At 46.1% G+C, this 24,528-nt stretch overlaps 1 protein-coding gene across 3 annotated transcripts; it reads right to left on the reverse strand.

The window, feature by feature from the left end:
- Positions 1 to 347: 347 nt before the first annotated feature.
- On the reverse strand, positions 348 to 18,591 carry TXNDC15 (thioredoxin domain containing 15). 3 transcript variants are annotated; one of them, XM_033181170.1, is made up of 3 exons: positions 17,528 to 17,767; positions 6,232 to 6,719; positions 348 to 991 (listed from the first exon to the last, which is right to left on the reverse strand). In XM_033181170.1, the coding sequence occupies exons 1-3, from the start codon at positions 17,742 to 17,744 to the stop codon at positions 752 to 754; spliced, it is 945 nt and encodes a 314-aa protein (XP_033037061.1). In that variant the 5' UTR covers positions 17,745 to 17,767; the 3' UTR covers positions 348 to 751. The 3 variants fall into 3 exon arrangements, with proteins under 3 accessions (XP_033037061.1, XP_033037064.1, XP_033037063.1); XM_033181173.1 differs by lacking the exon at positions 17,528 to 17,767 and adding an exon at positions 17,175 to 17,223 and having other exon boundaries at positions 354 to 991; XM_033181172.1 differs by lacking the exon at positions 17,528 to 17,767 and adding an exon at positions 17,805 to 18,591 and having other exon boundaries at positions 359 to 991.
- Positions 18,592 to 24,528: the final 5,937 nt, after the last annotated feature.

The following is a 24,528-nucleotide window of genomic DNA, read 5'->3' on the forward strand; positions in this document are numbered from 1 at the left end:
CTGAGGCAGGAGAATCACTTGAACCCAGGAGGCAGAGGTTGCAGTGAGCCAAGATCACACCATTGCACTCCAGCCTGGGTGACAGAGCGAGATTCCACCTCAAAAAAAAAAAAAAAAAAAAAAAAGACAAGCCTGTCATGGTGGCGCATGGCTTTAGTCCTACTACTCAGGAGGTTAAGTCAGGAGGATCCCTTGAGCCCAGGCGTTCAAGGCCAGCCTGGACAAAAACCCAGTGATTGATATACAAGAAATACAAAACAAAGCTAAATGTCATGTTAAAGAGCTAAATTAATTCATTACTTGATCGAGTGCCTACTACAGAACATGGCTGCAAGAATAAGTACGGAGGAAAGAAAGAAGGAAAGAGGAAAAGGGAAAAGAAGGAAAGAAAAAGAAAAGGAAAGGAAGAAATCCTGAGTAGACACAAAACAGGGATGCTGGGAATTAGGCGCTTGGGATGGGGATTGAACCTGCACGTTAAAGTCACAAAGGAATATCCCACTGTGACACCAATTGTGCTGATTCAGTCTGGCTACAGCCCTCAAAAGTCTTCTGGCCCCTCCCCTGCCATCAGGTGCTATCACCTGCCACCTTTAAATCCACCACACAGAGAACAGCCCACTTTCTTTAAAGGGCCTCCACAAAGTGACAGCTCCCTCAGGAGTATGACAATCCTCAATATTCACTCTTGTCTTGCCTTCAATCCCAGGACAAAGCTCATGCCCCCCTCCTCTGCTTCTAACTTAACTAATTAGGACCTCCAAATAACTGCAACCATCAGGCAGGCAGGCAGGAGGATGGACGTAAACCCCACCAACTGAAGATACCTGCTGTGCTGAGATGCATCCAGTGCCAAAAAGTGAAGAGCTGGAAATGCCCGGGGCAGAGAGTTAAAGTGAGGGGCCAAACTGGCAGAAAAGCGGCACCACGGGGTGTAAAACAGGACTAGAGTACAGTCACTACCGTTTGGGTTCAGAAAATCCATAAGGTCCTGTGGTAAAAGAAACAAGCATTAAAGTCAGCAGTAAAAGTACATTTTTCTGAAAGGATACCCAAGAAACAGGACACACTGCTGCTCCAGGGAGAGGAATGGGTGGGTGGGAGCAGCGAGAGGAGGGACCCTCAGGAACCTTTTGGATTTTGAACCATATGAATCCAGGAATCAGCAAAAAAGTATGATCAAAAACTATCACTTTTTTTAAGTCTTGCTGAATTAAGCAGAAAGTTTTAAGCTTTCCTCTGCACTTTCCTAATATTACAACAGTTATGTTAATATTTTTCATAATTTATCATTTCAAATACAGGCATACCTCATTTGACTGCATTTCACTCCACTGCACTTTGCAGACATTGCATTTTTTCAGATTGAAGGTTTGTGGCAACACTGCATCGAGTAAGTTTTCCAATAGCATGTGCTCAATTTTGTGTCTGTGTCACATTTTGGTAATTCTTGCAATATTTCAAAGTTTTTCATTATTATTATATCTGTTATGGTGATCTATGACCAGTATCTGTGATGTTACTGTTGTCATTGTTTTGGGGTGCCCATAACACAAGCTGTACCCACAGAAGATAGTGAGCTTTATCAATAAATGTCTATGTTCTGACTGCTCCACCGACCAGCTGTTCCACATCTCTCTCCCTCTCCTCTGGCCTCTCCCTCAGCCATAACAATACTGAAATTAGATGAATTAATAACCCTACAGTGGCCTCTGCTTAAGTGAAAGGAAGAGTTGCACAGCTCTCATTTTAAATCAAAGCCAAAAATGATTGATTAAGCTTAGTGAGGAAGCCATGCCGAATGCCAACATAGGATACAGGCTGACAGCTAGGCCTCTTACACCAAACAGCCACGTTATAAATGCAAAGGAAAAGTTTTTAAAGGAAGTCAATGTGCTACTCCATTCAGTGCAGTGACCTCTGATACTTAAAAATAAAAATAAAAATAAGTGCTACTCAGTGAATACACAAATGATAAGAAAGTGAAACAGCGTTATTGCTCATATGGAGAAAATCTTAATGCTATGGATAGAAGATCAAACCAGTCACAACATTTAAGCCAAAGCCTAAATCCAGAGCAAGGCCCTAACTCTCTTCAGTTCTACAAAGGCTGAGAGAGGAAGCGGCAGAGGAAAAGTCTGAAGTTAGCTGGGGTTGGCTCATGAGGTTTGAGAAAGAAGCTGTCTCTAGAACATAAAAGTGCAAGGTGAGGCAGCAAGTGCTGATAGAGAAGCTACAACATACTAACATCAAAGACCAATGAAAAAAAAAAAAGAGAAGCTGCAACAACTTACCCAGAACATCTAGCTAAGAGAATTGATGAAGGTGGCTATATTCAATAACCAGTTTTCATGTAGATAAAACAGCCTTCTATCGGAATAACATGGCTTCTAAGACTTTCATAGCTAGACAAGAGATGTCAATGCCTGGCTTCAAAGGACAGACGGACTCTTTTTAGAGGCCAGTGCAGCTGGTGTCTTATTTATTTATTTGACAATAAGTCTTATTTATTTATTTATTTGACAAGGTCTTGCTCTGTCACCCCGGCTGGAGTACAGTGGCATAATCATGGCTCACGGCAGCCTCAACCTCCTGGGTTCAAGCAATCCTGCCTCAGTCTCCCAAGTAGCTGGTGCCCACCACCACGCCTGGCAAATGTTTGTAGTTTTTGTAGAGACAGGGTTTCACCATGTTCCCCAGGCTGGTCTGGAACTCCTAGGTTTAAGCAATCCACCCACCTTGGCCCCTGAAAGTACTGGGATTACAGGTATGAGCAACCGCAGGGCCAATGCTCATTGCTCATTGCCCATTCTGAAAATCCGAGGGCCTTTAAAAATTATGCTAAATTTACTTTGCCAGTACTCTAGAAAAGGAGCAACAAAACCTGGATGACAATATATCTGCTTACAGCATGGTTTCCTGAGTATTTTAGGCCCAATGTTGAGACCGACTGCTGAGAAAAAAAGATTCCTTTCAAAATATTACACTCATTGACAATGCCTCTGGTCACCCAAGAGTTCTGGTGGAGATGCACAAGCAGACGAATGTTGTTTTCAGGCCTGCTAACACAGTATCCATTCTGCAGCCCATGAATCAAGGGGGGATTTCAACTTTTAACTCTTATTATTTAAGAAATATATTTCATAAGGCTATAGTTGCCATAGATAGCAATTCCTCTGATGGATTTGGGCAAAATAAACTGAAAACCTTCTGGAAATGATTTACCATTCTAGATGACTTTAAAAACATTTGTGATTCATGGGAGGTGGTCAAAATATCAACATTAACAGGCATTTGGAATAAGCTGACTCCAACCCTCATGGATGACGTTGAGGAGTTCAAGACTTCAATGGAGGGTGGAATTGCAGATGTGATAGAAAGAGCAAGAAAACTAGGATTAGAAGTGGAGTCTGAAGATAGGATTGAATTGCTACAATCTCATGATAAAACTTGAAGAGATGAGGAGTGCTTTTTATGGATAAACAAAGAAAGTAGTTTTTTGAGATGGAATCTACGCCTGGTGAAGATGCTGTGAACACTGTTGAAATGACGACAAAGGATTTACAATATTCCATAAACTTAGCTGATAATGCAGTCGCAGGGTTTGAGAGGATTGACTCCAAATTTGAAAGAAGTTCTACTGTGGGTAAAATGCTATCAAACAGCACTGCATGCTACAGAGAATTCTTTCGTGAAAGAAGAATCAATCAGTGTGGCAAACTTCAATGTTGTCTTAAGAAACTGTGGGCCACAGGCCAGGCGTGGTGGCTCCTGCCTGTAATCCCAGCACTTTGGAAGGCCAAGGTGGGCAGATCACTTGAGGTCAGGAGTTCGAGAACAGCCTGGCCAACATGGTGAAACCCTGTCTCTACTAAAAATACAAAAATTAGCTGGGCATGTGGTGCACACCTCTAATCCCAGCTACTTGGCGAGAGGTTGCAGTGGGAGAATAGCTCGAACCTGGTAGACGGAGGTTGCAGTGAGCTGAGATCAGGCCACTGCACTCCTGCCTGGTTGACAGAGTGAGACTCCATCTCAAAAAAAAGAAAAAAGAAAAAGAAAAAGAAAGAGAGAAACTGTGGGCCAGGCATGGTGGTTCACAACTCACAACACTTTGGGAGGCCAACACAGGAGGATCACTTGAGCCCAGGAGTTTGAGACCAGCCTATGCAACATAGTTTGACCTCATCTCTACAAAAAAAAGAAAAAAATTAGCCAGGTATGCTGGCACATGCCTGTATTCCCAGCTACTTGGGACGCTGAGCTGGGAGGATCACTTGACCCTGGGAGGTCAAGGCTGCAGTGAGCCATGGTCTCGCCACCGCACTCCAGCCTGGGTGACAGAGCAATACTCTTGTCTCAAAGAAACTGCCAGAGCCACCCCAACCGTCACTAACTACCATCCTGATCAGTCAGCAGCCATCAACATCAAGGCAAGACCCTCTACCAGCAAAAAGATTACAACTCACTGAAGCCTCAAGTGCTCGTTAGCATTTTTTAGTAGTAAAGTATTTTTAAATTAAGGTATCTACATTTTTTAAACATAATGCTACTGCATACTTCATAAACTACAATATAGTATGACTTCTGCATGCACTGGGAAACCAAAAAACTCATGTGATTTGCTACATTGCAATATTTGCTTTATCACAGTGGTCTGGAACCAAACCTATAGTATCTTTGAGGAATGCCTGCACTAATTACTCACAGGGTCCGGGCAATTGCCCCCACCTTTGAATTGTGCATCTCAAACCATCTAAAATGGAATTATTAGAGGACTATGATCTCAGATTCAAACTATCATCTCAGCAGAGCTAAGTCTGAACTAAGCAGTCATATCGATGTATTTGGCCAAAGGTTAGATCAATTAAAGAGCACACTGTTCTAGCAAGCCGCAGTGTCTCACATCTGTAATCCCAACACTCTGGGAGGCCAAAGCGGGCAAATCAGTTGAAGTCAGGAGTTTGAGACCAGCCTGGCCAACATGGTAAAACCTCGTTTCCACTAAAATTACAAAAATTAGCCAGGCGTGGTGGCATGTGCCCATAATCCCAACTACTCGGGGGGCTGAGGCAGTAGAACCACTTGAACCCAGGAGGCAGAGGTTGTAGTGAACCCAGATCCTCCCATTGCACTCCAGCCTGGGCGACAGAGTGAGACTCGATCTCAAAAAAAGAAAAAGAGTACACCATCCCTGCCACCACCTGTGTAATCCATAACTCAGACTGTTTAAACTGCTCTCTCCCAGTCATGTGAGTGACACCTGTGAGAGTCCCACAGACCGCAGCATCTATAGGCACTCAAGAGTGGATGCAAAGCCAGCGCCAAGCACTGCCCTTGGAGGAGCTATGTGCACTAAAGGTGCTGTGCCCTCATTGACAACAAGCAATCACAGCTCTTAGAGTCAGGATTTACCTGTCTTACATAAGCAGCGTGAATGCATCCTACCCTTCTGTTTTCAGAACCACCCCACAGAAACTGTCAGTCATTGATGAAAGAGAAACTTTTCATCAATATAACATATTTTCCAGGGGCATCACTAAATAATGGTAAATTATCATTTTAGTAATCCAGATATGTTTAAGTTGCCTGTATAATAAATAAATACTTCATTTAGAGGAAGAAAAATGGCCAGGCATGGTGGCTCATGCCTGTAGTTCCAGCACTTTGGGAAGCCGAGGTGGGTGGATTACCTGAGGTCAGGAGTTTGAAACCAGCCTTGCCAACATGGTGAAACCCATTACTGCTAAAAATACAAAATTAGCCAGACATGGTGGTGCATGCTTGTAATCCCAGCTACACAGGAGACTAAGGCAGGAAAATCATTTGAACTCAGGTGGCGGAAGTTGCAGTGAGCCAAGATCATGCCATTGCACTCCAGCCTAGGTGACAAGATCAAAACTCCGTCTCAAAAAGAAAAAGAATGCTATGATTTTGGTGCCAAGCAACGATCTTTCCACTGGGATTTTTATCGTGAGGTTTGGTGGTGGGACTGGCCCAAGGATAACTAGGTTTAGGCCACCTGAAAAGCATAATCAACACTAGTTATATCTCCTCCTTTCCCTATAAACATCACAGAGGGCAAAGTCGATTTTCACTAAAGCAGCCATTAAATGCTATCTCGCTTACAATATGATCAAGATCATGACTTTCCATTTCAAAGTTGATAGGGTATTAATCATAAAATAAATGTACTGAAAAGGAGAAAAGCACTAAATGATGTTTCCTTACCTGTGACATATTTAAAATTTTCAGAGTGAAATTTTCTAATCCAGTAATGTTTCTCTCCTCACAGTTCACCTTTGGGGATTTCAGACTTTCAGTGTTATTGGAGTCCTCTGTCGGGGCTGCGTCCGATTCCGCCACTTCTGGCTCTGTGTAATACTCCTCTTCTCTATCCAGGAAGTGTGCTCCAGCACCATCCAGAGAAAAAAGGCTCTCTCGGAGGTTGCACCTTGAGTCCTCCTCTCCTCCAGTGCCACAGGTGCCGCCGCTAGGCTCTGAACTCACTTTGTCCTCAGCTTCCCCAGGAATCACAGACAGCATCACCATGTGATCGCCTTGAGTGTCCAGCCCCAGCACCGCATTGGCCTCTTCTGCCGCCCTGTCCTGGCCCATCGGGTCATGCAGGAGCTCCTCCTCACCCAGGTACACAGCCCCCACCTGAAGAGGGTGAGCAGGCTGCTCCTCTGACCATAAGCGACCACTTTCCTCTGCAACTAAAACATGCCAGCACATTCAGAGTCATACTTGACTTCAAAACAAATGAACCCCAAAGAATTATAGTTCCCCTCTAACATGAAATTTTCCCCTCTGGAGACAAAAAGGTCTCCTTTCGTTAAACTATCAGAGAGCTACCCACCATTTCCCAGGTTAGGAAGAAGGTCACGAGCAGGTACTATTAATAGATTAATGAATGTCAAAGAAGGCCGGGCACGGTGGCTCACGCCTGTAATCCTAGCACTTTGGGAGGCCCCAAGGCAGGCGGATCACTTGAGGTCAGGAGTTCAAGACTAGCCTGGCCAACATGGAGAAACCCTGTCTCTATTAAAAATGTAAAAATTAGCTGGGCATGGTGGCAGGCACCTGTAATCCCAGCTACTAGGGAGGCTGAGGCAAGGGGATTGCTTGAACCTAGGAGGCGGAGGTTGCAGTGAGCCAAGACTGTGCCACTGCACTCCAGTCTGGGTGACAGAGCAAGACTCCGTCTCAAAAAACAAACAAACAAAATAATGAATGTCAAATAATAGACAAACACACAGCTCTGCCCTAAACTTGCTGCTTGCCATGTGGATCATAACCAAAAACATCCCAGTTAGATATCTAATTAGGAAAACAGAATATAAACACTTACATTTTTTGATAAGATTTTCATTTGTTTGATAGTATCCAATAAAATGATCATAGTTTTATGCAAGATTCTACTAGAGCAAAGCATCTTTGCACACATTATAACCATTCTGTGAGATGGGCAAGACAAGGATTATCAAGCCCACTGAACAGGTAACTAGGCAAGGCACAGAGAGGCTCAGCACAGTGTCCGATGGCACACAGATAGTAAGCAGCAAAGCCAAGTCTGGGAGCAAAGTCTTCTGGCTGCTACTCCAGAACGAGCCGTAGGCCCCCTGCCATGATACCTCAGGGATGCTGAGCCACAATGCCTGAAGAACTGCTCAAGCTACACAGCAGCTCCTTCCTGAGGTAGCCTCTGACAACTGGACTCTGCTCTCCTGCCTGCTACCCTTGGGAGTACTGGGAGATGGGTTTGGCAGTGCAGAGGCAGCAGCAGGAGGAAGAAGAAGAGAACTTTCTCCCACTTTGGAGCTAGAAGGTGGATCTTAAGCATAATGCTCAGATAATGGAAGAGTCCCAGGCAGTCTCATACATCCATTTACCCATCTCCACTCACCTCTGTAGCAATGCCTCCTGCCCTCCAACTCTTATCAACTCAACACCAGCTGCCAGACTTTGTGCCAGGGACCAACCAGCAGAAACCAATGAGGCCAGCAGCCCTCAGGAAACCTCACCATGTGGTTAGGAAACCACCAGCTGGGTGATGAGCTCTGCGTGCCCACAGCATGTCACTGGAGTGTCAGTGATCAACTGACTTCAAAGTTGGGAAGGTCTGGGGGCTTCCTAAGGTATGCACATTTGTATAAGATCTCAAAGAATATCCCTGTAGAGTTTTTTGTCGTTGCTGATACATAATAGATGTACATAGTTTCAAAGCACATGTGATAATATATTCATGCAATTTGTAAAGATCAGATCAATGCATTGGGGATATCCATCACCTTAAATATTTGTCTTTTCTTCATGCTAGAATCATTCAAATTCTTCTCTTCTAGCTATTTTGAAATATACAATAGGCTATTATGAACTACAGTTACCCAACGGATCTACCTCACACTAGGGCATAGAGCTCTGTGGATTCATTCAGAGATTCAAAAACATTATCTGGGAATTCTGCTTCTGGCCAAGATGGAGTAACAAGAACCAGATTTACCATCCCTACCGAAACAACCAAATAAACAGATAATATATATAAAACAACAGTTTCAGGAAATTAGTTATCAGGCAACAGAGGACTGTGACATCCGAGAAACAGGTGACAAATGAAGAGAACCCTACAACTGCTCCAACTTACTGCCTTGACAGCGTTCCCACTGTGGCTCAAGGAGGGGAAATCCCGGCACAGCCCAGCAGACTCTCCCAGTTGAAGAGATGGAGCGAGCTAAGAGTCCAAGGAGACCAAGAAGCAATAGTTTGCAAAACAGAATACTGCAGATGAGAGAGCTATATAGAGAGGGGACTCCAAAGATCTGTAGAGGCCCCCTGCTAAGTATACAGCAGGGTACTGGTCAGCACATGCACGTGAGTAAACTACCCAATGCCAGAGAAAGAACTATCAGAAAGGATGAAAAGGAACAGTATCCAACATTCACTCAGAGCAGGGAATGGTACCTCTTCTTACCAGCTAGACTGGAAAACTTCGTAATTCACAGGGCACTGAGTAGAGTATACAAAAGGCCCTGCCTCAGTAGTGGGACACTATTAACCCTAAAGAAAATATAGCTTGCTTGCTTAAAAGCAAAACCCGAAAGAATCAAGCTGTTCTCAAGTAACTTAACTGTACCCCAGAGCAAAGCTCGAGAATACATATGGGGGTCAGGCACGGTGGCTCACGCCCGTAGTCCCAGCAATTTGGGAGGCCAAGATGGGTGGACCACCTGAGGTCAGGAGTTTGAGACCAGCCTGACCAACATGGTGAAACCCCGTCTCTACCAAAATACTAAAAATTAGCTATGCGTGGTGGCGGGCACCTGTAATTTCAGCTACTCAGGACGCTAAGGCAGGAGAATTGCTTGAACCCAGGAGGTGGAGGTTCCAGTGAGCAGAGATCGTGCCATTGCACTCCAGCCTGGACAGCAAGAGCAAAACTCCGTCTCAGAGAAAGAAAAAAAAGAATAGGTATAGGGAATCTAAAATATCCAGCATTCAACAAAGTAAAATTCATGCCTGGCATCCAATAAAAACTTATCAGACATATAAAGAAGCAGGAAAATAGGACACATAATGAGAATAATCAATCAAGCAACACTGACCCAGAACTTGCACCCATGTCAGAATTAGCAGACGAGGATATTAAAACAATAATTATAACTGTAGTACATTCAAAAAGAAAAGTAGATATCAAGATATAAGATATTAAAAAATATAAAATCAACCTGGGAGGCAGAGGTTGCAGTGAGCCAAGATCAAGCCATTGCACTCCAGCCTGGGCAAAAGAGTGAGACCCTGTCTCAAAAAAATAACTAAATAAAAATAAAAACGATCAAACTGTACCTTTTTTTTTTCTTTTTGAGACTGAGTCTCACTCTATTGTCCAGGTTGGAGTGCAGCGGCATGATCTCAGCTCACTGCAGCCTCCGCCTCCCAGGTTCAAGCAATTCTCCTGCCTCAGCCTCCCGAGTAGCTGGGATTACAAGTGCCCGCCACCACACCCAGCTAATTTTTATATATTTTAGTGGAGATGGGGTTTCACCATGTTGGCCAGGCTGGTCTCGAATTCCTGACCTTGGGTGATCCTCCCGCCTTGGCCTCCCAAACTGCTGGGATTGCAGGCATGAGCCTGCCGCGCCTGGCTTTCTTTCCTTTTTCTTTCTTTCCTTTTTTTTTTTTGAGATAGAGTCTCCCTCTATTGCACAGGTTGGAGTTCGGTGACACGATGTGGGCTCACTGCAACCTCTGCCTCCCAGGTTCAAGGGATTCTCCTGCCTCAGCTTCCCAAGCAGCTGGGATTACAGGCACCTGCCACCACGCCTGGCTAATTTTTGTATTTTTCAGTAGAGATGGAGTTTCAACATATTGTCCAGGTTGGTCTCAAACTCCTGGCCCCAAGTGATCTGCCCACCTCAGCCTCCCAAAGTGCTGGGATTACAGGTGTGAGCCACTGAGGTACCAGGCCTGGCCTTTTTTTTTTTTCTTGAGACAGGGTCTCATTCTGTCACCCAGGCTGGAGTGCAGTGGCACAACCACCTCCCAGGTTCAAGCAATTCTCCCACCTCAGCCTCCCAAGTAGCTAGGATTACAGGCATGAGCCACTGCACCCGGCTAATTATTTTGTATTTTTGCTAGAGATGGGATTTTGCCATGTTGGCCAGGCTGGTCTCAAACTCCTGGCCTCAAGTGATCTACCCGCCTCAGCCTCCCAAATCCTGGGATTATAGGCATAATCCACCGCGCCCATCCCAAATCATACTTTTAAAGATGTAAACTACAATAACTACATTGTCTGAGATGAAAACTGCACTGTATGAGATTAATGGCAAATTAGACAATGCAGAAGAAAATAGTCAACTTGAAGACAGCAATAGAACCTATCCAAAATGAAACACACAGGAAAAAAAAAGAATGGAAAGAAATTAAGAGCATCAGTGGGCTGTAGGACAATTTCAAGTGGCCTAATGTACAGATAACTGGAGTACTGGCAAGAGAAGAGAATGGAGGAACAGAAAAATATCTGAAATCATAGCCAAAAACTTTCCAAACTTGGTAAAAACTATAAATCCACAGATCCAAGAAACTCAACAAAACCCAAACTCAATGAACTACAACAAAGCACATCACAATCAAATTGCTCAAAACCAGTTACAAAGAAAAAAATCTTAAAAGCAGCCAGAGGGGGGAAAAAAAACATCATGTAGAGAGGAACAAAGGACAACAACAGGTTTCTCACTGAAAACAAAGCAAGCCAGAGCGGCATCTCTGACTACAAAAACTACAATGTCTGAGATTAAAAAAAAACCTGCACTGCATGAGATTAATGGCAAATTAACATCAGAGAAGAAAAAACCTATAAATCTAGAATTCTGTATACAGAAAAAGTATCTTTCAAAAATGAAGGTGGCATACGTCAGTAATCCCAGCTACTCAGGAGGCTGAGGCAGGAGAATCACTTAGACCCAGGAGACAGAGGTTGCAGTGAGCCGAGAGATCGCGCCACTGCACTCCAGCCCGGGCAACAGAGTGAGACTCCGTCTCAAAAAAAAAGAAAAAAAAAAAATTCTTTTGGCTGGGCACAGTGGCTCACGCCTGTAATCCCAGCACTTTGGGAGACCGAGGTGGGTGGATCACTTGAGGTCAGGAGTTCCAGAACAGCCTAGCCAACATGGTGAAACTCCGTATCTACTAAAAATACAAAAAAAAAATTAGCCAGGCATAGTAGCGGGCGCCTGTAATCCCAGCTACTTGGGAGGCTGAGGCAAGAGAATCGCTTGAACCCGGGAGGCAGAGGTTGCAGTGACCTGAGATAGTGCCACTGCAATCCAGCCTGGGCTACAGACGAGACTCCATCTCAAAAAAAAAAAAAAAAGGTGAAATAAATACTTCTTCACGTCTTCAGACATACAAAAGCTGAAAGAATTCATTGCCAGCAAACCCACCCGACAAAAATCTTCAAGGAACTCCTTCAAGCAGAAGAAAAATGTTAACAGTTGGAAATATGGATCCACATAAAGAAATAGAGAACCCAAAATGGTACTACATGGATAAATATACACAATTCTTTCCAAAAATCTAGCTACAAAGGAGGCGAGGAAGGTAGGGTAGATTCGCTACAGGCAGGGAAGACTAAGGGAGGTTTCTATTTTGGTATTCGGAACATAGGAGCAATTTGAGGATACATAAAGCTGATGAGAAAGCAGGTAAGAAGGGGCCGGGTGCGGTGGCTCACACCTGTAATCCCAGTACTTTGGGAGGCCAAGGAGGGCAGATCCCTTGAGGTCAGGAGTTCAAGACCAGCTTGGCCAACATGGTGAAACCCCATCTGTACTAAAAATACAAAAATTAGCCAGGCGTAGTGGCATGCACCTGTAATCTCAGCTCCTTGGGAGGCTGAGGCGGGAGAATCACTTGAACCTGGGAGGCGGAGGCTGCAGTGAGCCAAGAATCACACCACTGCACTCCAGCCTGGGTGACAGAGCGAGACTCTGTATCCAAAAAAAAGAAAGCAGGAAAGAAGGGAGAGGTGGCAATGGAGGTTACATAGGACAGAGTTTAGGACTTGGGCAGCAAAGTGAGTCTTTAGCAGAAGGTCAAGCACTTCTGTGACTACGATCCAGAGAAGGTGTTGGATGCCTGGGAAGGGAGCTTTGCCAATTCGGTGGAGGGGCGGGATCACGTTGGCAGAATTTCTATAGCCTTTTATTTCTGTAGCCTTTGGTTAATGAGTGTGTATTGCCTGTATGATCAGAAGAAAAAACAAACACACATGTTTTCTGTGTCATCCACAAGACAAAGCAGGAAATGAAGCCAGAGAGGCTAAGAGTCTGGAAAAGAAAGGATGCCAGGTTCGGGGTCCAACCCTACTCCCAAACACCGCAGCTCTACAGAGATTTGCTCTTGCTACCTAATCAACATTCTAGGTTCCACAAGTAAATGAAGAATGCCAAAATGAAGAACCTCAAGAGAAAAAAATCAGGGCACAAGTTATAACCTGGTTCTGTCTGATCACCCTCAGATAGCCCCTGCACAAAATCAAAATGGAGTGTAAGTGGTGCATGGAGCTGGTATTTTAAGTTCAAGAGTGTTGTCCCCTCCACCCCCCGCACCTTGCAAAAATATTTAAGTACATAGTACAGATTAGGAACAAAAAAACTTACGCCTTCAGGTACCAGTGTTTTCATTTAGGAATTAGGAAGAAAAGAAACACTGAATTATTCCCCAAGAAGATAAAAATGTCATACTATATGACAGCCATTGAACCCTCCCATGCTAATGTGCCTTTTTTTGTTGTTTTTATTTTGAGACGGAGTCTTGCTCTGTTACCCAGGCTGGAGCGCGGTGGCATGATCTCAGCTCACTGCAGCCTCCATCTCCCGGGTTCAAGCGATTCTCCTGCCTCAGCCTCCCAAATAGCTGGGATTACAGATGCACACCACCACACCCGGCTACTTTTCTTATTTTTAGTAGAGATGGGGTTTCACCATGTTGGCCAGACTGGTCTCAAACTTTTGGCCTCAAATGATCCACCCACCTCGGCCTCCCTCCCAGTGTGCTGGAACTACAGGCGTGAGTCACTGCACCCAACTGGTAATGTGCCTTTTAAGAGACTGCAGTTTGAGCTATACATAAAGTGATAATTATTGCATCACTGGCAGCAAAGAAGTTGTCTGGACAAGTGTGAGGGCACCATGCCAACTCTGCCAGGGAGCCCTAGCCTAGGTCAGCACCTTCACACCCTTCCAGCTTTTCTCAGAAGGCTCTTTACCAGCTGCAGGTGTTTTCACAATGGCTTCTCCCAGGAAAGCCAAATGTGGAGGGACCAAAAACAGCCAGGGGTTGGAGGGACAGCAATCCATATTTTCCATAGGCAATACTGTGTGCTCATTTAGCAAATGGAGACAATACCACCAAGATGTAGAAAATTCCAAGGCTACTGTGAAGATTAAATGAGAAAAGATGTGTATGGTTCCTGTAGGTTAAGCACTCCATAAATGGCTGTGGTGATGTTGATGTTGATGATGATGATGATGATGACGATGATGACGACAATGACTGGTGCTTACAATTCAAAGAGATGGAAAGGCACAATAACACAATAACTAAGTTCTATTAATTCACCTGCAGGCCAGGCTTGCTGGTTCATACCTGTAATCCTAACACTTTAGGAAGCCAAGGCGGGCAGATCACTTGAGGTCAGGAGCTCGAGACCAGCCTGGCCAACATGGTGAAACCCCATCTCTACTAAAAAATACAAAAATTAGGCCGGGCGCGGTGGCTCACGCCTGTAATACCAGCACTTTGGGAGGCCAACGCGGGCAGATCACCTGAGGTCAGGAGTTCGAGACCAGCCTGGCCAACATGGTGAAACCCCATCTCTACTAAAAATACCAAAAATTAGCCAGGCATAGTGACAGGCGCCTGTAATCCTAGCTACTCAGGAGGCTGAGACAGAAGAATCACTTGAATGCAGGAGGCAGAGGTTGCAGTGAGCCAAGATCGCGCCATTGCACTCCAGCCTGAGCAACAAGAGCAAAACTCCATCTCAAAAAAAAAAAAAAAAAATCAGCCAGGCGTGGTGATGCATACCTGTAATCCCAGCTACTTGGGAGACTGAGGCAGGAGAATCATTTGAACCCAGGAGGTGGAGGTTGCAGTGAGCTGAGATGGTGTCACTGCACTCCAGCCTGGGCGACAAGAGTGAGACTCTGTCTCAAAAAAAAAAAAAAAAAAATTTACCTGCTAAACACATTCACAATCCATCTACTTTCCCCATCCCGACTAACACTTCTCAGCAAAGGCCACAGCCAGCTCTCGTCTGGGCAACTGCTGTAGCCAGCTAAACTGTTCTCCCTGGTCAGCCTGCTATCCCCACTCCAGACCCTGATCTTCACAGCAATACAAGTGAAACTGAAAGATAAAAGGCATATCTGATCATGTCACTCCCTTGCTAAAACTCTTTCAGCAGCTTCCCCGACCCTGTGAATGCATCTGCTACCAGGCCCCAGTGTGGCCTCTATCTGCACTCTCACCTGTGGCCATCAGATCTCTCTAGTCCCTGATCATTTATACCCCCCCATCCCCACCTGCCTTAGAGCCTTCCTGAGGGTTGTTTCTCTGCTGGGAAGCTTCCTCCTGCTTAATCCTTTATCCTCCTCATTCAGATGTCACCCTAAATGTCACCTCTGTAAGGACACATTCCCTGACCCTCAGACCAGGGTGGGAGGTCTCCCATTACAGCTCCCAAAAATGCCCTGGGACTCTCCTTGATGCATTTCTCAGTCTTGCAATTTTCTTAGTAATTTGTAGTTATTTAGTGGCTGCCTTCCCCAAAGGCCTGCTGCTCTGACTCACCACTGGATCCCCACTGCCCAGCATAGTGTTTAGCATATGATAAGTGCTCAGTAAGAATCTGCTAGCTGACTGCCTAGGTTAGACTGGCATAGGGATATTGAAGCCAGGAGTGTGTTTCCATTCCTAGACACCTAGATAGCATTGCTACCTCCAGGTTGTTTAGTCTCTCAGGGCCTCAGCATCTGAGGCCAACATAATCTGCCTGTGGCATCCTCTGCTAAACAAACAAACAAACAAACAAAACACATCTTATATTTTCAGCTACTCTGAGAAGAAATCTGCTGGTGAAGTTCCTTCTGTCTTCACCCCATTCATGGCCTGAGCATGATGACCAGAGACCCAAGCTGAACCCTGAATCAGCCAGGGTTCTGCCAGGAAGCAGAACATTTAACTTGGGCAAGTTGAGGAGAGTTTAATGAAGGGACCACTAATGTGTAGGCTGGGTGGAGAGAAATGAAAAGCAATGGTAAGGAACTCCAAGGCCAATAACAGGAGAGGGGGAGCCAGTTACCACTCACAGACCTTAAGAGTCCAGAGAGAGAAGTAGTCACAAAACCTTGAAACATCAAGGGTAACACAGAGGGCAGCTTTCTAGAATTCAATGCCTTCCACTGGGGGCAAAGCCAGCCTGCAATAATCTCTCAGGGAGGGAGCGGAGAGCATCAATACCCTGACCTCACTCTCCCCTCATTCCAACGCAATGGAAGGAAGACGGTAGGACAGTTGGTATTTATTCCACACAGGGCAGCCACACAGGGCACAGAGAAGGGTGGAGGGGCTGAAACACAAGATATCCAACACATGCCAGCACCTCTGTGAGGCTGGCAGTTGAGTGTAGTGAAAATGCAGAGGTTGGGCTCTGAAGTCAGGCAAACATGGGCTTGAATCAAGGCTCCTCAACTTCTGGCTGTATGACCTTGTCACAGGACTTACTGGCTCTGAGTCTCAGTTTACTTCTACCAAATGAGAACAATAACATCTACTGCATATGCATTTAAAAATTACTAAGGCCAGGCACGGTGGCTCAAGCCTATAAACCCAGCACTCTGGAAGGCTGAGGCGGGTAGATCACCTGAGGTCAGGAGTTCGAGACCAGTCTGGCCAACATGGTAGAAAATCATCTCTACTAAAAATACAAAAATTAGCTGGGTGTGGTGGCAGACGCCTGTAATCTCAGCTACTTGGGAGGCTGAGACATGAGAATCGCTTGAACCCAGGAGTCAGAGGTTGCAGTGAGCCAAGATGGCGCCACTGCACTCCAGCCTGGGCGACAGAGCCAGACTCCACCTCAAAAAATAAAAAATAAATAAACATAAAAATAAAAATTACATAAACCAGGAGCAGTGGCTCATATCTGTAATCCCAGCACTTTGGGAAACAGGTGGGAGGATCACTTAAGCCCGGGAGTTCAAGGCTGCAGCGAGCCATGATCGGCCACTGCACTCCAGCCTGGGCAACAGAGCAAGCCTTCATCTCTTAAAAAAACAAAAACAAAACAGTAAAGATTCCAAAAGATGATGCTTGTAAAGCACTGAGCACAGCACCTGGTACACAGTGAGTGCTTTCATTCATGGTAATTGTGTTACTACGACTCACCCTTCTCCACAACCCTCTGCTATCCTGCCTCCATCCAGGACACCCCAGGGAAAAGAAAGACCTGCCTGTTCCTGTTAAGGCCTGAATGACAAGCAAGGCCGAGGGTCTGGACTTTAACAGGACTGTGAGGAGTGGGGTGAAGGGGCATGAAAGGCCTCCACTCCCCACCCTCGCCATGCCTCTAGGGTGGCTGCCTTCCCCACCGGCAAGCTGGGGGTTACCGGGAGTCTCCCGTGTTTCTCGTCTGTTTTTCATGCAGCGATTGAACAAGGGTGGCCTCTTAAGACAGTGGTCCAGCAGCGTGGACTCCAGCGTGGGCTTTGGCGTCAGAGGCAGGCTTCTGCCACTTACCAGAAGCGCAAACTTAGGCAGGGCCTCAGCATCTTCATTTGCGAAATGGAGACACTAAATGGAACCGAGGGTTTGTGGGAGCATTAAATGGGATAATGATGTAAATAAAGCACGATGCACAGTTCCTGGCTCCTAATACGGCCACAACAAATGTCGGTATTTGATATGATGTTATTAATAATAAAGTGCTCATCACCAGAGGGTGTGCCTCAGCAGCACTTACCGCACTGTCCCTTTTGGCTACCAGCCGCCAGCTGAAGGCGGCCTGAACGCGGCCCAACCACCTCCAGGCTCCAGCCCACCGGCCCCCCGCCCGCCGGCCCCTTTCCACTGGCCACGAGCAGGCGGTGCGCGGGGAGAGAAGTCGGGGAGACGCGCCTGGGAGGACGCCAGGAAGGGGTGAGCCGCGCACCGCCGGCCTTCGCGCAGGTCCGGAGCATAGCCCGGGTGGACCTCAGCTCGCCCGGTCATCTCATGCACCGCCCCCGGCCCACACTCACCCTCCACGCCGCGGACGGGAAACCCCAGCACCCACAGCAGTACTTGCCACCAGCCGAGGAGCCGCATGACGCGGGGCGGTCGTCGACCGGCAGCCAGGACCACTGTCCAGGCCGAAAGGCAACCTGCGCACGGCTACGCGAGTCGTGCTACCAGCCCGAGGAAGGCTGGGGGAGGAGAGTGTGGGAGCGCGGGCGCGACCCCGCGCCGCCATCTTAACACCTGGCAGCTGTGGCGGGCGCCATCTTGGAGTCGGGCGGATGGCGTCTAGCCGCTGGCCGTCGCCGCTGGACTGGAGACCCCATTAGGAGCTAAGCGCCAGACGATGCAGGTCGTTTTGAACTCTGCTGACCCTAGAGTCCAGAGCAGGGCTCTGGCAGAGGCCCATGGCCTCCTTTCTTCCCTCGGAATTCAGGACTTGGCTGCTTGAAGCACTGCGCCCGCGTAAGGAGGGTTTTCCACGCTTCATTCCCAGAGCCAGAAAGGCCCAGAAGCCTTCCTTTCTAGTGTCCCATCGAGATGCAGAAACCTTGGAGGCTGCAAATCTTCTAATCTCTTGCCTTACCCGTACTCCCCTACCTAGGGTTGCCACATAGAATACCTGATACCCAGTTATATTTGAATTTCACATAATGAATATTTTTTACTATAACCCTTATAGAATAAGGGATATACCCTACAACTGAGCATCCTGTAACTTTGTGACATGTGGCAACCCTAACCCTACCTATCAACTCAGGGCAGGAGAGGTTGATTTTAACTGATTTACCTTACAGGGCAATCTCTATCTTTAAGTGTGGTTGGGGCCATGAGCATCATTGGCTCTGGCTCATGGTGGAGGTGGAGCCACCTGGAACATGAAGTACATAGGAAAGGGCTTAGAATGAAGAAAGCATAGATGGGGAGATGAGGACAGGGCTCTGCCTTCCCAAGCAAACACACAGAGCGGGAGTCTTAAGAGAAAATTCTCGGAATAGAGAGGATGACACCAGTAATTAGGGTATTTTGGCGGGGAGGGCAAGGCAATTTTTAAGCAGCCACCAGTGCTAAATCAGTGCAGAGTACAGCTTTTCAAACTTACAAGGTTGGAAAAATAGAAACTGATTTAAAATACATCAGTCTATAGGTTTACATAGCAATGGTAAGGGAACCTGGGTTTTTTGGCCGCTTGGTGAATCCCAGCTTCAGCACATGTGATAGTACACACTCAGCAGGTTATGTAACTTAAAGTTCAGTTTCTTCATCTGTAAAGTGAAGATGAAGTTGTATAGAGTCTTATAGATGAAATGAGATGTAAAGTGATGAGCACAGTGCCCTGGGGCACAGGAACCATTTCCAAGTGGTAGCCATTATTAATTGAATAATACAATTATGATGGAGTAGCCATAGTCCCCTTATCTCTATACCCATCAAAGAGACACTGTTAGGCCAGAAAGATGCATCATTAATCTGACCCTGTGGATGATTCTTTTATTCTAAATACGTTGGTATGGTTTTGCTGTTGTAGATCCTCAAGTGCCATCTTGTGGGTCCAGGAGAATATGAAACAATGAACATGGATAAAACGGCCCACAGTTCTAGAGCTTATTACTAGTCATCACTTGGCTAAGTATCTCCCTCACCCCTAACGGTGGAATAGCAAACCTTTCCTTTTTTAACTATCTTTCTCACACCCCCATACGTGATTTGAAGGTGCATGAAAAGCCAACAGGAGAGAGCACCAGGGGATTTATGATTAATGAAAAGGAGGCTGATCTGGATACTCCAACATGGATCCCCTGTGGTTACTGTCTGGATGGAGGGAGGGAGGGAACAAAAAGAACAAAGGGACTAAAATGGCGCATTTCTGGGTTCTTCATTGTTAACTTTCCTGCGCCGGCCCGGGAAAGACACCGGTTGACTGCCCAGGTGCAACCCGACCTCCGAGGGAGAAAAACCGGAACCCGCCTAGCCACGCCTACCGCTCTGCCCCTGACCCACTTGTGTTCCGCCCACTGCCCTCCCACTCCAGGGCCCAGGACATAAAAGCCGCTCCCGGCGGGCACTCGGTGCGAAGTTCCTTGACCCCTGCTCGTGCGCGGACCTAGGAACCTCGCCCGAGAACGCGACTTCGTGGGCCTCCACCGCCAGGGACCGGTGAACCTCGCCCCTCCTTCACATTGGGTTGTAAATGAAGTTTTCTTTTACTTTGCCTACTTGCCTATTCTCTGGCATTTACTCTGGTGGTCGTCTGGAGCAAATCAGTTACTACTCCTTCCTTTTTATTATGCCCTTTCCTTTCCTGTGTGTTTGATTTTTTGAGACAAGAGTTTTGCTCTCATTGCCCAGGCTGGAGTGCAGTGGTGTGATCTTGGCTCACCGCAACATCCACCTCCCCAGGTTCAAGCAATTCTCCTACCTCAGCCTCCCAAGTAGCTGGGATTACAGGCATGCGCCACCACGCCTGACTAATTTTATATTTTTAGTAGAGACAGGGTTTCACCATGTCGGTCAGGCTGGTCTTAAACTCCTGACCTCAGGTGATCTACCCGTCTTGGCCTCCCAAAGTGCTGGGATTACAGGCGTGAGCCACTGCACCCATCCCCTTTCTGTGTTTTTAGTTTAGCTCTGTGCTTGGACAGATACGCTTACAGATGTTAGAATTGGATGTTAGAATTGTCTTTCCTTTTTTTTAAATTTTTTTTGTTTAGGCACAGTCTCACTCTGTCACCCAGGTACAGTTGTTCAGTTATGGCTCATTGCAGCCACAACCCCTTGGGCTCAAGCGATCTTCCCACCCCATTTTTTTATTTTTTTCTAGAGATGAGGTATCACTGTTTGACCTAGGTTGGTTTCAAACTCCTGGGCTCAAGCAATCTTCCCGCCTCGGCCTCCCGAAGCTGGGATTACAGGCTTGGACGTCTTTGAATAAATACTGTATGTACCCCCTCTAGTGACAACCAATGCAGTCCACAGGTTAGAATCCTCATTTGACTGTCTCACCACCAACGTGCACTTCTTTTCAGTGAGAAAACTGCCTTCACAATTGTCCTGGTTTCTTTCAAGTTTCTGGGCGTGAGGAGAGAAAAGCTGACATTCTCTTCCTTTGGCTGAAATTAAATCCACCAAATTTGTCTTGCTATCTCAAAAGACCTTTCTGTGAGTCTGAGACGTCTTATATCAAAATGCAAAACTCAAATATATAAGTAAAATAAATAAATAAAAGAATACCAGGGTACTAGGGTCATTCAGAATGACTTAAGAACCAAACTGGCTCCTACTTGCCAAAGATGGGATGATTTGAGCATAAAAATGAAAAATTTCAGTAGACTGAAATATACTGCATATGTTACCATCTATGAGTTCATACTGATACAAAATTTTTTAAAACTAGTCAGCCAGGCATAGCTCATGCCTGTAATCCCAGCGCTTTGGGAGGCTGAGGCGGACTGATCACCTGAGGTCGGGAGTTTGAGACCAGCCTGACCAACATGGAAAAACCCGTCTCTACTTAAAATACGAAATTAGCAGGGCATAGTGGCTGTATGCCTGTAATCCCAGCTACTCAGGAGGCTTGAGCAGGAGAATCGCTTGAAACCAGAAGGCGGAGGTTGCACTCCAGCCTGGGCAACAGGAGTGAAATTCCATCTCAAAAAAAAGAAAAAAAAGAATGCAACTGGATTACTTGTAAATCAAAGGATAAATTCTTGAGTGGATGGATACTCCAATCTCCCTAATGTGCTTATTTCACATTGCATGCCTGTATCCAAACATCTCTGGGCCAGGCGCGGTGGCTCAGGCCTGTAATCCCAGCACTTTAGGAGGCCGAGGTGAGCGGATCACTTGAGGCCAGGAGTTCAAGACCAGCCTGACCAACATGATGAAACCCCCTCTCTACTAAAAAATACAATAATTAGCTGGGCGTGGTGGCCCATGCTTGTAATCCCTGCTACCTGGAAGGCTGAGGCAGGAGAATCACTGAAAACCCAGGGGGTGGCCAGGTGCGGTGACTCAGGCCTATAATCCTAGTACTTTGGGATGCTGAAGCTGGCAGATTGCCTGAGCTCATGAGACCAGCCTGGGCAACACGATGAAACCCCGTCTCTACTAAAATACAAAAGAAATTAGCCAGGCGTGGTGGCATGTGCCTGTAGTCCCCGCCAACGGGAGGCTGAAGCAGGAGAACTGCTTGAACCCGCGAGGTGGATGTTATAGTGAGCCAAGATCAGTCCACCATACTCCAAGCTGGGCGACAGAATGAGGCTCCAATTCTAAAAACAAAAACAAAAACAAAAAAACTCTGGTGGGGTGGAAGTTGCAGTAAGCCGAGATCCTGCCACTGCACTCCAACCTCTGCAACAGAGCAAGACTCTTGTCTCAAAAAACAAAAACAAAAAGAAACTCATTTACTCCATTAATATGTACACCTACTATGTACCGGCAATTTTTTTTTTTCTTTTTTTTTTCCTCGAAGAGGAGTTTCGCTCTTGTTGCCCAGGCTGGAGTGCAATGGCGTGCTCTCGGCTCACCGCAACCTCTGCCTCCTGGGTTCAAACTGTCTCCTGCCTCAGCCTCCCAAGTAGCTGGGATTACAGGCATGCACCACCATGCCCACCTAATTTTGCATTTTTAGTAAAGACAGGGTTTCTCCATATTGGTCAGGCTGGTTTCGAACTCCCGACCTCAGGTGATCCACCTGCCTTGGCCTCCCAAAGTGCTAGGATTACAGGCATGAGCCACCGCACCTGGCGTAAAAAATTTTTTAATAGTTTAGAAATTAACAACAACAACAACAAAAAACCAGAGGTAATAAGTGAGTTTTGGAAGGTTGCCAGATAGAATGTCAATATGCAAAAAATAGACTGTATTTATATATGCCATCAAAAATCAAAAAGAAGTAATTCCATTCACAGTAGCATCAAAAATAACAAAATACCTAAGACGGAATTCAACAAAAGAAGTGCAAGGTTTGTACACTAAAACATATAAAACACTGCTGAAAGAATCAAGACAGATGAAAATCAATGGAGAGACATACTATGTTCCGGATTGAAAGACAATATTATTATGATCGCAATTCTGTCCAAGTTGATCTATAGATACAGTACAACCCCTAACAAAATCCTAGAGATTTGTAGAAATTGACAAAATCTATATGAAACAACCAAAATGATTTTGAAAAAGTAGGAAGACAGCCAGGCGCGGTGACTCACGCCTGTAATCCCAGCACTTTGGGAGGCCGAGGCGGGTGGATCACGAGGTCAGGAGATTGAGACCATCCTGGCTAACAGTGAAACTCCGTCTCTACTAAAGAATACAAAAAATTAGCCGGGCGTAGTGGCAAGTGCCTATAGTCCCAGCTACTCGGGAGGCTGAGGCAGGAGAATGGCGTGAACCCAGGAGGCGGAGGTTGCACTGAGCCGAGATTGTGCCACTGCACTCCAGCCTGGGCGACAGAGCAAGACTCCATCTCAAAAAAAAAGTAGGAAGACTTACATTACCTGATTTCAAAACTTTAATTAAACTTTAGTAATCAAGACTATGGTATTGGCAAAAGTATCAGCAGACAGATCACCAAATTAGACAAGTTAGCCCAGATATACACCTACACATCTACAGTCAACTGATCTTCAGTAAACATGACAAAGCAATTCCAGATGGAAAGAACAGCCGGTGCAGTGGCTCACTCCTGTAATCCCAGCACTTTGGGTGGCCGAGGCAGGAAGATCACAAGGTCTGGAGTTCGAGACCAGCCTGGCTAACATGGTGAAACCCTGTATCTACTAAAAATACAAAAATTAGCTGGGTGTGGTGGTGGACGCCTGTAATCCTAGGTATTTGGGAGCCTGAGGCAGGAGAATGCCATGAACCTGGGAGGTGGAGCTTGCAGTGAGCTGAGATCGCGCCACTGCACACCAGCCCAGGTGACAGTTTGAGGCTCTGCCTCAAAAAAAAAAAAAAAAAAGGAAAGATAGTCTTTTCACCAAATTGTGCTAGATTAATTGGATAGCCACACACACACACACACACACACAACAATAGGTGAAATTTATGATATGTAAATTATACTTCAATAAAAAGAAGTAGCCGAGTACAGTGGCTCACACCTGTAATCCCAGCATTTTGGGAGGCCGAGGTGGGCGGATCATGAGGTCAAGAGTTGGAGATCATTGTGGCCAACATGGTGAAACCCTGACTCTAGTAAAAATACAAAAAGTGGCTGGGCATTATGGCCTACACCTGTATTCCCAGCTACTCGGGAGGCTGAGGCAGGAGAATCACTTGAACCTGGGAGGCGGAGGTTGCAGTAAGCGGAGATCTGCCACTGCACTCCAGCCTGGGTGACACAGCAAGACTCCCTCTCAAAAAATAAATAAATACAATAAAAAGAAATAACAACTAAAAAAAATTTTTAAATGCTAGAACAATTAGGACAAGTTTAACACTAGATGCTTGATATTTACGAACATTGTTGATTTTTTAAAGTATAATAATGGTATTGTGCTTATGCTTTGAAGAAAGTCTTTAGGCCAGGCATGGTGGTCACGCCTGTAATCCCAACACTTTGGGAGGCCGAGGCGGGCAGATCACGAGGTCAGGAGTTCAAGACCAGCCTGGCCAACATGGTGAAACCCTGTCTCTACTAAAAATACAAAAATTAGCCAGGGGTGATGACGGGCACCTGTGATCCCAGCTACTCGGGAGGCTGAGGCAGAATTGCTTGGACCCAGGAGACAGAGGTTGCAA

The sequence above is a fragment of the Trachypithecus francoisi genome, unplaced genomic scaffold (assembly GCF_009764315.1).
Source record: "Trachypithecus francoisi isolate TF-2019V2 unplaced genomic scaffold, Tfra_2.0 Lachesis_group2, whole genome shotgun sequence".
In the NCBI taxonomy this organism is placed as follows: Eukaryota; Metazoa; Chordata; class Mammalia; order Primates; family Cercopithecidae; genus Trachypithecus; species Trachypithecus francoisi.

Excerpts from the sequence above, each read along its gene's own strand:
- TXNDC15 (XM_033181170.1), bottom strand. The coding sequence starts at position 17,744 with ATGCTCCGGACCTGCGCGAAGGCCGGCGGTGCGCGGCTCACCCCTTCC. Across the intron at positions 6,720-17,527 it reads TAGCCAAAAGGGACAGTGCG|TTGCAGAGGAAAGTGGTCGC; the intron begins GTAAGTGCTGCT and ends GGCATGTTTTAG. Across the intron at positions 992-6,231 it reads AAATTTTAAATATGTCACAG|GACCTTATGGATTTTCTGAA; the intron begins GTAAGGAAACAT and ends CTTTTACCACAG.